Source organism: Agelaius phoeniceus (assembly GCF_051311805.1).
Source record: "Agelaius phoeniceus isolate bAgePho1 chromosome W unlocalized genomic scaffold, bAgePho1.hap1 SUPER_W_unloc_1, whole genome shotgun sequence".
Lineage (NCBI taxonomy): Eukaryota > Metazoa > Chordata > Aves > Passeriformes > Icteridae > Agelaius > Agelaius phoeniceus.
This window is the reverse complement of record NW_027509866.1, coordinates 5884603-5899115: the sequence shown is the minus strand read 5'-3', so window position 1 is coordinate 5899115 and position 14513 is coordinate 5884603. Positions and strand designations below refer to the sequence as shown.

The 14513-nt window shown below is 53.0% G+C and overlaps 1 protein-coding gene across 1 annotated transcript in view; it reads right to left on the bottom strand.

Annotated features, from left to right (window-relative positions):
- The window catches only part of LOC143692464 (uncharacterized), a 270414-nt gene that overhangs the window by 182722 nt on the left and 73179 nt on the right, over positions 1–14513 (bottom strand). The window contains exon 3 of the mRNA XM_077172697.1: positions 10304–10610. Within this exon, the coding sequence (XP_077028812.1) occupies positions 10304–10610 (307 nt within the window). The remainder of the gene's footprint in view (positions 1–10303; positions 10611–14513) is intronic.

Sequence of the window (14513 nt, the reverse complement as noted above, 5' to 3'; positions counted from 1 at the left end):
TATTCCTGAGGTGCAGATGGGTTCGATTGAGCCATTGGCTGGGCGACAAAGTTGGTCATTCCCTGAGGGGGTGGAGGTGGTGGGCATGAGAGCCGTGTGCCCCATTGGAGGTTGCTGTAGCTGGGCCGCTGCATGTTCCAGGTGGGAGGAGGCTGGATACGGCCCGGCTGCCCCCTCCCTCTCCCGTTTCCCTGATGCCTGGATCTGCATTCCTTAGCTAAATGCCCTTTCTTTCCACATGCCCAGCATGGTCCCCTAGGTCTCCCGTGGCGTGGTAGAGCAGCTGCTGGTGGGTGCCCTGACTGGGGGCAGTTTGTTGCCACGTGCCCAGCTTGGCCACACTTAAAGCATGCCATGACACTCGTTATTGCAGTGTGAACTGCTGCTTGAATGGGAGCTAGGTGTTCTTCCTTTGCAACGTGTCTGATCATGGCAGCTAGATTAGACCCTTGCGGCAGTGATCTTAAAATGTCTTTGGTGGCTGAGTTGCATTGCTGGCGCAGGCACTCTGCCAGCACAGGACCCTTTGCCTCTGAGGGTAATGTTGAGGAGTCCAAGGCAGCCTGTAAACGATCCACAAACTGAGTGAAGCTTTCACTCTCACTCTGCTTTATTGTGGACCAAGGCGACGGTTTGGCTATTACTTTGGAAGCAACACGGATGGCTTCTCGGGCAGCACGGGTTGTTGTCATAACCTCATGTGCCCGCAAGCCCTCAGCCTGTGCCTGGGGGGTGATCATTGTAGGGTCTGTGCCCATTAGCCTCTGTATGCTGGAGCCGTGCAGTGGATGGTCTGCCCCTGTTACCAGGGCCAGCTGCTTAATACAGATATCCTCCCATTCCTGCTTAAAAACGATCATCCCTGCCCCATCAAAAATCATTCTGCAAGTCTGCTTAATATCAAAAGGTAACATGTCATCCCCTCCAAAAACGCTGTCAATGAGTGTGGAAACCATGGCAGAATTAATTCCCCTATCTGCAATTGCTTTAATAATTGCCTGCATGTCTTTCGGGTTTACCGGGGAATAGGTCCTTTGATTCCCGCCGGCTCCCCCCACCCGAACGGGGAACACCAGTTTTGCTGACGGAGTCCATTCAGCACACGCTATTTTTATTTTCCGCCAGTCTGTAAGCGGAGTTCGATCTTTCTCCGATATCCCCTTCACCCATGCAGGAGCGCTGTGGCTAGTGACCTTGTATGCCGCTGCTCTCCTTCTGTTAAAACCCAAATCCGAGTCGGAACTCCCCGTTCCCCTCTGGAGCTCGGAGCTCGAGTCCGAGTCGGAGCCGGAAGTCAACTGCCCGGACGTTTCCGGGCTGCTCTTCCTTTTTCCCGGGCTCCGACCCCGCCCCTTCTTGCGGGGGTCGGGCCGTTCCCTCCCCCTGGGGTCCCCCCGCCTCCTGCTGGGGGAGGTCCTTGCCCTATAAGGACCTGTCGGGTCCGGCTGTCTGTCTCTGCCCCGACATGGGTAGAGTCGTTCTTTGGTGGGCGCGATGCAAAGGACGAGTCTGGACTCTTCAGCTTTCGGTCTTCAGGTTGTTTATTATTTCTTATCTACAAAATTTTTCTGTCTGCCCAACAGAGGTCTGATCTGCAGGCAGTCACAGGCACTCTCTGACCACCCACGGGGCGGCCATAGTCTTTTTATACTAAAACCTACGTATACAATATTTACCTTTATTTCCCAATGCTTTTCGCCCATGTTAGCAAGTGCACCTTCACCAGAAACCAATCCCCAAGTGCCAACATCATCACAGGAGATGGAGGACAAGAAGAAGAAAGAAGAAGGACAAGACACGCCCTGATCTCTCCATCTTGTCTCCATAACCCCCCTGTACCAAAAACCTTAAAGTTTATATCTCACCCTCTAAATGTGTCTCTTTTACACCTTGTACTCTAAAGCGATTCTCTTGTCCTCAGACTCTTGTTACTTCTGTGGATGGATCAAAATCAAGCCACCAAACACTCTTGGCAACATTCCAGGGTTTTCGAGACCCCCAAGGGTTCTCCTAGCATCTCTGGACATCGGGAACGATGTGCTGAGATCCCACAAGGACCTAAAGTGAACTGAGCACTCTGATTGGCCTTACGCTCCTCCGCGGGGGGCCGCCCCGTCCCCCCGCTCGCCCGCGCATGCGTTGTTAAGCAGGCTGACTGCATTTCCGCCCCCCGTGTTTTCCTTTCCGCCCTGAACACGCGGTTCGGCGCCATTTTCAAACGCATACGGAGGGGTTGCGCTTTTATCCACCCCTTTGGGGTCCGGCAATTTCGCCGCCTCCTGCGCTTCCTCCGTTAACCCCCACCAAAACGCCCGCGCGCGTTCCCCCCCTCTGATGGTGAAGCGGTCTGCTCGGGGGAATCCAGCGCTCGCGGTTCCGCGGTGCTGATCTGATCGAAGCCCTCCGTGGTTTGCATTGCCGTGCCCACCCCCAACTGCGGCGTGGCTAATAGCCAAGCCTGCGCGGCTTTCCAGGTCTCCTGCTCTTCTCTAGCTTTCTGCAGAGCCTGCACGACTCTGCCCCATGACTTTAGAGCTTCCCCTGAGCCTGCGGACATAGTTTCCTCAGCTAAAACCTTTGTACAAGTATCCCATATCTCCGAATGGAGAATGTCCACCGGGCTGTCTATCGCCCCCAGCTTAATAAGTCTCGGTATAGCAAGACATAAATCTTTTAGCTTACAATCAATCCCCCATTGAGCATGCATCTGAGTTACGACCTTCGCTATGGCTTCCATGGTCCACGCTGGTCCCGGGGCGTCCCCCCCGCTGCACTAGGCCTGCTGTGCAGCCGCCGGTCCCCTGTCCAGGCGAAATCCCGAACTCCGGGCGCTGCGATTTTCCCGGGGTTTCGGCATCAGATGTTGCCGTTATGGCATAGCGACCTGGTTCGGGAGGTCCGGCACGGTGACCCAAGGCCCAGGGTCACTCGGTCCAATGCTACATACACCAATGTGGTGGACAGCAAATGGCATTTATTGACGGGTCTCAGGGGTATTTATGGTTTGGGCAGTCTGTGTCACTTCCCTCTGCTCACATCCGGCCGGGTGCGGCCGGGTACAGAGCAAAGGTCAGACTGCAGGGTGAGGGGGGCCTTCTTATCTACCCATACAGCCCGAGATCTTCCGCAGGCAGATCCCTAGCTCTCCACAGACCCCTCACTTGTCTTACAACCACTGTGACAGACAGACTGAGATGTAAGAAGCCTCTCCATCAAAGACCAGGACATGAAATCCCTATGGGAAAAGGTCCCCCCCACTCTTTCCAAGGACTGGGACTGAGACCCCCAACCTGGGGGAGGTGTGTGGGGGAGGCAAGCTGACCAAAGCAAGATGGATGTTGCAGGTGTGAGCAGTGGACCAAGAAGACAATGGCTCTCACCCACTGCTGAGAACATGGACTGTGTGTACCCTTCTCTAAATACCATTCTTTCCCCCCAAAATACAATAGACTACCTTTGATTCAGTTTCAAGTTTTACCCCTTCCCCCATAAAGAAAAAGAGTATAATAAGAGTTTGGATGAACTGCAACCCGGAGACCTCCCCAGACGTGACCTGGTGAACTCCATTGGCTGGACATTGAAGGACTTCGCCGTTCTACGTCTGGTAGCTCTACACCTTCCTTTCAGGGGGGCTTCAGGTACAGAGAAGCACCAGTGCTGAAGAACAGAGAGAGCACGGCCAGGTGAGGGAGGCAGGTGGAAAAGGCTTTGTGCCGTCCCTGCTCAGAGGGGATCCTCAGCACAGCCCTGAAGATCTGCACATAGGAGAAAACAATGAACACAAAACAAACAAAATCTAAACACACACTTACAGCAATGAGCCCAAATTCCCTGAGGTAGGATTTTGAGCAGGAGAGCTTGAGGATCTGAGGGATTTCACAGAAGAACTGGCCCAGGGCATTGCCATGGCAAAGGGGCAGGGAAAATGTATTGGCCATGTGCATGAGAGCATTGAGAAAGGCACTGGCCCAGGCAGCTGCTGCCATGTGGGCACAAGCTCTGCTGCCCACGAGGGTCCCGTAGTGCAGGGGTTTGCAGATGGACACGTAGCGGTCGTAGCATAGCACATGATCGTCAGCAAATAAAACTCTGCTGAGATGAAGAACAGAAAGAAAAAGAGCTGAGCAGCACATCCTGTGTAGGAGATGTTCCTGGTGTCCCAGATGGAATTGTGCATGGCTTTGGGGACAGTGGTGCAGATGGAGCCCAGGTCAGCGAGGGCCAGGTTGAGCAGGAAGAAGAACATGGGCGTGTGCAGGTGGTGGCCGCAGGCTACGGCGCTGATGATGAGGCCGTTGCCCAGGAGGGCAGCCAGGGAGATGCCCAGCAAGAGGCAGAAGTGCAGGAGCTGCAGCTGCCGCGTGTCTGCCAATGCCAGCAGGAGGAATGGCCTGATGGAGCTGCTGTTGGACATTTGCTGTGATGCCTTGGCATGGGGATCTGTAAGAAAAGTAATCATGGAATAGTTGGGTTTGGAGAGGACTTGAAATATCCCAGCACAGCCTGGGGGCACTTTCCCCCCACTGCCTGCCCAGGGCTCTGCTGCCTGGAGCTGTCCCTGCCAGCAGCTGCTTCCCTGTGCCCAGGGCTGGGCCCTGCCAGTGCTGCCAGAGCCCAGCCCAGCCCTGGGGGCTCAGCTCTGCCCTGCAGAGCCCTCCCAGCTCAGGCACTGCCCAGGGGCAGCTCTGGCTCTGCAGGCTCTGATGGCAACGTCAGAGCAACCCTGAGGAGGCTGGAAAAGTGGCACTGATGCTGCCTGTGAGGGGCTCTGTGCTGATTTCTGTGACTTCCTGGTTTATTACATCTGATAGATTTTTTGTTTTCTCAATCTGAAGTAAGAGATGAATATCTATGTGCAATTTCCCATCCAGGCAACCTAGAGCAGTAGATTAAAAAAGCAGGATTTTCCCTTCTATGCAGTCCCTGCCTTGCTGTGCTTCCTGTATAATCTACTTGAAAAGGTTCTGCAGTTCAATGTCATGCTGGGAGCAGTCCTGAACAATGCAGCATCCTCCCCACACAAGGAGAACACTCCCAAGCCTCACCAGCTGTCTCCTGCCACCCAGATCTTGTCCCCCAGTGCTGGGAGCAGCTGCCAGGGCTGGCTGAGAGCTGTCCCTGGCAGGCAGCAGAGTCCCTGCCCCAGCACAGCGCCCTGGGCTGCAGGACCCTGCTCTGCAGGACAGCCCTGGGCACCCCTGGCTGCTCTGCACAAGAGACAAGCAGAGAATGTACTCACAGGCTCTGCAGGCATTGGCATGTTCCAGCTTGAGGAGATGGCTCCAGGAGCTGCAGCGGCATTGTCCTGCAGCCAGAGGTTCCTGTGCCAAGGGCTGGCAGTGATTGTGCCCCAGGCAGACTGGGCACTGTCAGCCCCTTGTGCTGCCCTCAGCATCCCCCCCTCGCCCACATCCCAGTGGCCTCAAGGATCTGCTGCAAGGAGTCCCTGGGGAGCCTTGCTCAGCAATGGCCCTGGGGGCTCCTTCATGCTCCCTGCAGGGACTGCAGCTTTTTCAAAGGACTTTGGCTTTGGCTTTTGCCTTGGAGTCTCTGAGAGGTTTGTGCAATCATGGCTTCCAATTATCTGCTGTAATTAGTCCCTGGAGATTCTCTGCCTGTTGCAGCATTGATTGGGACTCATTAATACTTCAGGGTACTTAAGTTTTTTAAGCTACTTCCTCTTTCCCTTTTGATACAGACTCTATGAAAAAGATTGTGCATTTACAGGCTCCAATTATCTGCTTAATGAGTCTCTGGAGAGCCGTTATCAGTAACAACATTCAGTGCGCTCATTAATGCTTTAAGGTACTTTAGTTATTTTAAGGTACTTGGTGTTTCCCTTTTGATACAGACTGTGAGAGGTTTGTGCAATCATGGCCCCAATTATCTGCTTTAATGAGCCCCTGGAGAGCTTTGTACTGACACTCAGTGGGGCTCAGAAGCTTTGAGCTTCTCAAAATTTTTAAGGTAGTTTGGAATTTCCTTTCCACTCTGAGTCTCTGAGATGTTTTTGGCTAATCCTGGCCTCCAATTGTCTCCTCCAAGGGATCCATGCGGAGCCTGTGTTGGGCATGGACCTCACTGAGACCCATTCATGCTTTGAGACACTTTGGGGTTTTCTTCTGACTTTGACTCCTGGAAAGGTTTGTGCAATCTCCTCTCAGGCCCTGAGGTTCAAGGGCTCAGCTCCAAATGCACCACAGGGCTCATTAGGATGCAGCAAGTCCTGACGAACCATGTCTCTGCCTTGATTTCCCTCTGCTCTAATGCAGTTTATCAGGAATGTATCTGGAGTGATTTTTCGTTTGCTAATTTGAGATTTCTCAGCCAATGCACCTATCAGTGCAGTGGGATCAGTGTTGGCTAATTACCATTGCATTCACTGGAATATATTTACTCATTTCCTGCTGTGAGATAGGATTAGGAGAAAGGCAAAGTAGGCTCAAAATTTTAAAAGGGTATATAGAAAAGTTTATTACCACTAGATAGAAAAAAGAATAATAAGAGAAAGCAAAGTAGGCTCAAAATTTTTAAAGGGTATACAGAAAAGTTTATTACCAGTAAAAAGAAGAAAGAGTAATAGGAATCTGAACACTTCTCCTCTCCCTACAACCTTTTCTTTCTTACTGACAATGCAAGGAGACAAAACCTGAAAGTTTCAGTCAGTTTATACCATCTAGAACAGTCTTTCTTCAGTTCACTTAGGGAGAGGATTCTCGCTTTCATGCAATGGAGACTTCTCCATAAGAAAAACATTTGCTCGTGGCTCTCAATTCCCACGAAGAGCAGCTGCCCAGAAAATCTGCAATTGTCAAGTCCCTCCCATTTTTCATAGCTTTTCCCACAGCTGTTTTTATGGGCCATGTCAACTAATGGGGTATGAGTTTAGAGATGAGCTGTTCAAGAGCAAAGATTCTCTTCATCTATTTATGAAATCATCTTCATCTCTGAGAACAGAGATCTTCTTCACTCCCTGAGGGCAGAGGATCTCACCACTCTTCTCTCTTTCTCTCTTTAAACTTCTCATAGGATCACAGCTACTTCAACATTTGCCTAGTTTACCATGGAGGCCTTTGCTGAACAAGTCATCTCCCCATATTTTCAAATAGTTATAGGGGAAAAGAGAGTCTGATATATTAATTACATCCTTCTCCATAGCTTTTCAAGAGGATTTCAGCCCCAAGATCAAGGCATCTCCTCATCCCTTCCATCTGGGACTCAACTTTCCCTTCACTGACCTCGGTGTCTTCATGTTGCTCCTCTCTGTGCCTGCAGTTTGTCCTTTTCTCTCACTGGAGGGAGGATGGAAGCACTGAAAGAGTTCATATCTCACCCGGGGCCTGCAGATTGGTTCCGTGCCCCCGGCCGGGCTCGGTGCTTGCGGCCGGAGCTGTTTTACGATGGAGGTTTCTGCAGCGGCTGCGCTGGGGCTGTGTCAGGATGGGCCGCGCTGGGGCAGGGCCAGGATCTCAGCAGCCAGGCCAGAGCACAGCAGCAGCACGGCCGGGGCCGATGGCTTCTCCTGCCCCTGCCCGGGGCTTGCGGCTGAAGCCCAAGGGTGGCAGAATCTTGGCTGAGCCGGCCTGGCCCGGGGCTGCTCCTGGGGCCCGGCGGATCCTGGCTGGGCCCGGGCTGGCGGCGGGGCAGGGCTCAGCAGGGCCCAGATGTTCCCAACTGCAGCCATGGCCCGGCCCGGCCTCGGCCCCGCGGCCTCCCCTGCCCTGCCCGGCAGCCGATGGGGCCTGGCGGGGTCCCTGGGAAGGGGCCCGGCCCCACGGCAGGAGCCGCCCGGCCCGGCCTGGCTGAGACGGGGCCGGGTCAGCCTTGTTACCTCTGTGCCAGCCAGAAGGGAAAGAGACCCTCCCAGGCTTTCCCATCTTTAACATGTGTCTTCACAGAGGCGTGTACAGTTTCCTTCATAGTTTAACAGATTGTCAATTCTCAAAGATAATTACTGATTGTTTTTTTTGTCAGACATGGAGGAAACTGCTAGCAGCTTCTCTTAGAACATCACTTTCGTGATGCAAAACCACCACAACTGCACAGAGCACAGAGCTCCTTTGTCCATAGGTAGTGCTCATGTGCCCGAGGTTTCAAAATACCTCCCTGGGAGATCTCCGGGCCCTCTCCAAGGTGTTTTCAAATGAAAACATTCAGCTCAGAGTCTAAGAAAATCACCAGAGGACAGGGCCAGCCTGGCCTGTCTGTCCTGGCTACTTTTGTCTGAGATCAGTCCTTGGATAAACAGAATTGAGAGGCCAAATTCTAATTTTGGCCATGGTCCCTGGACCTGAAAGCCGGTTCTTTTCCATAGGAAGGAAGGAACAGAGCCCCAGTGTTTCAGGGGCAGATGAGAAATGGCCACCAGAGGCCAAGGCCAGCCAGAGCAAGCAGGATTTTGTTCTGAGTGATATCCTTGCATATAGGAATTGCTTTAGGGAGAGTTTCAATTTTGGCAATGGGCATCTGAAAAGGGGGGTGGTTCTTTCCCATAGCAAGAAAAGCACGGAGCCCCAGTTTTCCAGGAGCTGATGAGAGGCGGCCCTTGACATTGCAACATCAGCCAGAGCTGTCAGGGGACCCCTGGGAAGCCAAACCAGCCAGACCTGTTCCATGTTCCCTCAGTTCCATGGGGCCCCACAGTGTCCCAATGGTCCCTTGCTTCCCTGAGGCCCTGAGGAGTCATAATGCCCCCTTGGTGACACCAGGCCCTGAAGGGTCCCAATGGTCTCCATGGTTCCATCAGGCCCCACAGAGCCATAATGGTCTCTGGGTTCCATGAAGCCCCACTGTGTCACCATGGCCCCTTGGTTCCATGGGCTCCAGTGGTGCCACAATGATCCCCTTGGTTCCATGAGGTCCCACAGTGTCCCAGTGATCTCCATGGGAAGGGAAGAACCCAGCCCCAGTGTTGCAGGGGCAGTCACCAGAGGTCAAGGCCACCCAGGCATGATGGTACTGGAAGATTGTGCCTGGGAGCAACCCTTGGATATCCAGAATTTTGGAGGTGGAATCCCAATTTCAGACATGGACACCTGGAGGATAAGGATGCTTGTTTTCCATTGGAAAGAAAGCACGGAACACTGATACAACAGTGACATTTGGGGATCTATGGGGAGCATTGGGGATCGTTTCTGCACCTCGTGACCCAACAGGAGCTTCTCTAATAAATGTTGCCTGAAGCTCCCACTGTGGTCATGACAGGAACCCCTGTGAGTGTCTGGGACATCCCGGCTCTTTGGCAGCCTGGGGACTCCTGGGATGTCACCATGGGATGGCTGTGACTGCCTCTGACCACAGGGCTCTTTACCATCCCCAGAAAGCACTGGGAGGTCTCCATGGAGCCCCTGTCTCTGCCTGTGACATTCCAGCTCTGGAACAGCCTGGAGACTCTTGGAAAGTCCCCATGGAACCCTTCTGAGGGCCTGTGACAAATCTGATCCTTAGCAGGCAACCATCACCAGCCCCCTGTTGCTATGGTCAGTTTCCATGGCAACCATCACCAGTCCCCTCTTGCTGTGCTCAGTCCCTTGGCAGCTCCATGGAGACCCCATGCCAGGGGTGGTTGCCATGGCCACCAGGGCTGGCACCAGCTGGGATGCTCGGTTTCCACGGGCCGGGCTTCAGCAATGGGATTCCCCAATTTCCTGCTCCTGCTAAAACCACGCTGCCCTCGCTGCCCCCCTGCCTCCCATGGAAAGCACAAAAGGCAAAGATCCCGGGCTGGGATAAGAACAATTTATTGGGAACAGCAACGAGATAAGGAAAAAATGGAACAGAAACAATATTGATAACAGAAGGGATAAATAAAACTTTGACAGGGAAAACTACAACACAACTGACTGTCTCTTTCCAGCCACAATTTCCCCTGTCTGGAAAGGACACCCTTCTCCTCTGGGAGAGAGAGAGAAGGTCCCTTTCCTGCCCCTGGCAATAGCCTGAGGTGGGAGTGAATGTAATGAAAGGGCCATGGCCAGACCATCATGTTCTTCAATCCCACATCATGTCACGGGCAGGAAAAGGGAGAGGTGTCTTCCCAGCATGGATTACGGGCAACACGGATCCCCAGGACTCTTCCCAATGCGGGTCCTCTAAAGGGGGATGAAGCTGGAGCGGTGCATGAAGCTGTTCCTGCAGCTGGGGCATTTGCAGGGCTTTCCTTACTGGCGGCTCCATGGGTGTCTGGTCAAGTGAGAGCTGCTGGTGAAGCTCTTCCCACACTGGGGACATTCGTAGGGGCTCTCCCCAGGGTGGCTGCACCAGTGGGTGACGACGGTGGAGTTGTGCTTGAAGCCCTTCCCACAGTCAGGGCAGCAGAAGGGCCTCTCCCCAGTGTGAATCTGCTGGTGGCAGAGGAGACTGGAGCTGGTCTGAAACCTCTTCTGACACTGGGGAAACTCGTAGGGCCTCTCCCCAGTGTGGATGCGTTGGTGGTTGATGAGGGCAGAGCTGCAGCTGAAGCCCTTCCCACACTCCCCACACTCGTATGGCCATTCCCCAGTGTGGATCATCTGGTGGCTGATCAGGGTGCTGCTCTGCCTGAAGCTCTTCCCACACTCCAAGCACTTGTGGGGCTTTTTCCCATCATGAAGCTGCTCATGGGCCACCAGCTCTGAGCTCTGTCCACCTTCCTGTCTCAGGGTGGGTCTTTCCTCCTCAGAGCACCCTGGGCTGGGTTTGGAGCCCCTCCTCCTGTGGGATCTCTGGGGCTTTTCCTCCACGTTGGAATTCTGCACTGTGGAGCCACTTAAAATGGCCTCTTCCACGATGTTCTGCCTTGGGGATTTGTCCTCCGTGGTCTCCATCCTCAGCTTCTTCTCTGGGGGAGGAAAGACAAGGAGAGGATGGGATTTGCCTCCGTGCCAGAGGGAAGGGGAAGGAGATCCCCCCAGTGCATCCCCAGCAGGACGGGGTTGGCAGCAGGGTTGTCCTGCAGCCGGGGGCTGTGCTGGGCTGGGAGATGGAGCAGGAGAGAGGGGGAAAGGGGCACTGACTTCCTCCTCACCTGCCTGGCTGTCCCAGGGTATTGTGTCAGTTTGAAAAGACAGGTGTCTGCTAAGGAAGGCAGGAGACTCCCCTGAAATGGAAAATGTTAATCCCTTCACTTGGAATTATAATTTTCAAAACAAGGGGCTGTCAAGCAAAGTCTATGGGAATAGGAATAACAATTCTTCAGAAGGAAAATTAAAAATACAAATGCAGTAGTACTAAAAACTACTTACAGAGTAAGAATACGACCTGACACCCTGTGGGTCAGAGTGTTGGTAGCACTCCTGTTAAATGGTGGTTGCAGTGCTCCTGCAGGGACAGGTGTGGTTCTGTTGGAGCAGGGATCCTTAGAAGATTGGAGTTTTCCTCGGAAGGTCCAGTTGTGGCGTCGATCGGCCTGGTCTTCTTCTGGGATCCAGTGGAGCTGAAAGCTGCTCTTCTGGGAATCTTGTGGGAGAAGGCTGACTCTGTTGTTCACATTCTCAGATTATCTCCAGGTAGGAATGCTTGGCTCCTCCCTCTGGGCAGATCTTCTCACAATGGGATGATGGAATTTTTATCAGTGACACTCAATGGCCCATTAACAGAAGATATCTCCCTGGAGGGAGGATTCATGTGGAAGAGATAAAGTAAACTGCTCAATTAACAGATGATAATTGCCCCAACTTTAACAGAGGGTAATTGAATACACACCCAGCTAAACCTGAGACACTGTTCCAGCCTTGGAAAGCAGGATTTGGTACCAGGATTCTTTAGGGAATGCAACCCTGATTGAAGGCAGAGATAGAATCTCCAGAGCCTGCAGCCAGAAATGGACAGTTGTGTCATACTCATTTCAACATCTTCTCTTTTGGAATTATTGACTAATGATTATTTGCTTTGCCTACCTAATATTTTTGTAATTTTTTGCAAATTTGCATTATCTAAATTACACTGTTCCTTAAGTTAAGTTGGTGTCTGTGTCATTGGTGCGGGCCCTGCCCACTGGCGAAACAGGGCCCAATCCTGCCTAAGTGTTACCTGCGGAGACAAAACCCTTCACTGCAAATGTGCCCCCTTCCTCCTTGTTCCCCACACTTCATGCACTGATCATGATGTCCTATGGTCTGGGGTATCCCTGGGGTCAGCTGGGATCTCCTGTCCTGGCTGTGTCCCCTCCCAAGCTCCCCCACACCCTCAGCCCCTCCCCAGCGTGGCCGAATGAGGGGCAGGACAGGCCTTGGCTCAGTGCGAGCTCAGCAAGAACAAAACCATCTCTGCGTGCTCAGCCCTGTGCTCAGCCCCCGGGCCCGGCATTTCCTCCACTGCCACCCCGGAGCCCCCTTTCCCACCCCTCTGCCCCACGGCCACCGCAGCACTGGCTGACAATAGAAGCAATTCTGTGGCAATTCCAAGTTTCCTTGGTTCCTGCACAGCTCCAGCTCAGCTGCTGGCAGGTTCCAATTAAAGAAAAGTGCAAATTCGGCCCAATACAGATATTATTAAAAGGAAGGGAAAGCTCTGTGTAGCTGTCACAAAGGTGACAGGGATGAAGAGAATAATGATTCTCACATTTGGAAAAAACCCAAGCCTGGGAATCCAGTAGTTATTTGGGAATTTAGCTACTTGAGCTGGGCTTCCTGTGGGACTTCTAGCAACCTTGTGTTCCTCACCATGTGGTGAATGAACCTTGTCAGTCTTGCTGGTATTATTTGCTCCATTTCCTCCTGTGATTTTAACAAACTTTTCAAGTAGGGACAACAAAGTCTTTTCTTTACACTCCAGTCCCACAACAGCCATTTTCCTCATCAGTTCTCCCATAGGTTGCTCAGACGAAGCTGCATCCAAGTTTCCAAGAGTTCCTCCAGAGAGACCCACAACCTCCTCAGAGGAAGGAACCATGCTGTTGTCAAAGGCAACTGGGGTCAAAGAACAGTGCCCTGAACTCACTGTGCCAAAATAATTTTGCAATCTGGTTAAGAAAATATTAGAGAGATGCCATTTGCCCTGGAGAAGGGCACGTGTGACATTGTCCCCTGTGTGTGTGGCCTTCCCGGGGTGGGGGTTTTACACCTGAGCCAGTTTGGGTAAGGGGGGTGGTGTTCACCCCCTGAGCAGGGATTCCCCCACTGTTTCAGGTTGCAGTGTAAGTTGGAACCAAATGCATGTTTTCAATCCCCATCTTCATCAACTGCTAGAAACAGGTGGGGCAGTGTTCTTGATCTCTTCCATGATTCAGCCCTGATAACGCCCTCCAGGGGAGATATCTGCTGGGAATGGGCCATTGAGTGTCACTGCAGGACTGATCAAATTCCATCATCCCATTGTGGCATGCTCCGCCCAGGGGGAGGATCCAAGCATTCCTACCTGCATATAAGCTGAGCCTTGCAACACCAGGAGCAGCTTGCCTACTGGATTCCCAGAGGACAAGAGCTCCAGAACCACCACTGGACCTTCAGAGGAAGACCAGACCCTTCTACAGGATCACTGCTCTGACAGAATCACGTTCATCACTCCAACAGGACTGCAGCCACCATTTAATGGGACAGCAGCCACCAGCCTGACCAGCAGGGTGTCAGGTTATATCCAGACTCTGTCAGTTTAAGGCAGTGTTTCTGCATCATTGCCTCGATCTTCATTTTCTTATTAAATTGTAATCCTGGTTTAGACCCTCCCCAGGTTTGCCTTCAAACAAGTACAAAATTCAATGTACTTATCCCTTGTTTTCTTCTCAAAACAGGATTTTCCATCCCTTAAACTTGGCCAGATGGAGGAGGAGGCTGCGAGGAAGAAGACACGGTGCCCCAGGAGCCCCAGGCAGGTGAGGAGGAAGTCAATGCCCCTTTCCCCCTCTCTCCTGCTCCATCTCCCAGCCCAGCACAGCCCCCGGCTGCAGGACAACCCTGCTGCCAACCCCGTCCTGCTGGGGATGCACTGGGGGGATCTCCTTCCCCTTCCCTCTGGCACAGAGGCAAATCCCATCCTCCCCTTGTCCTTCCTCCCCCAGGGAAGAAGCTGAGGATGGAGACCAGGGAGGGCAAATCCCTGTAGCAGAACCTCATGGAAGAGGCCAATTCCAGTGGCTCCACAGTGCAGAATTCCAACATGGAGGACAAGTCCCAGAGATCCCACAGGAGAAGGGGCTCCAAACCCAGCCCAGGGTGCTCTGAGGAGGAAAGACCCACCCTGAGCCAGGAAGGTGGACAGAGCTTCAGCCAGAGCTCAGAGCTGGTGGCCCATGGGCAGCTTCATGATGGGAAAAAGCCCCACAAGTGCTTGGAGTGTGGGAATAGCTTCAGGAAGAGCAGCAGCCTGATCAGCCACCAGATGATCCACACCGGGGAATGGCCCTATGAGTGTGGGGAGTGTGGGAAGGGCTTCAGCTGCAGCTCCACCCTTTTGACCCACCAGTGCATCCACACTGGGGAGAGGCCCTACGAGTGTCCTGAGTGCCAGAAGAGGTTTCACACCAGCCCTGATCTCGCCAGGCACCGGCAGATTCACACAGAAGAAAGGCCCTTCCACTGCCCTGATTGCGGGAAGGG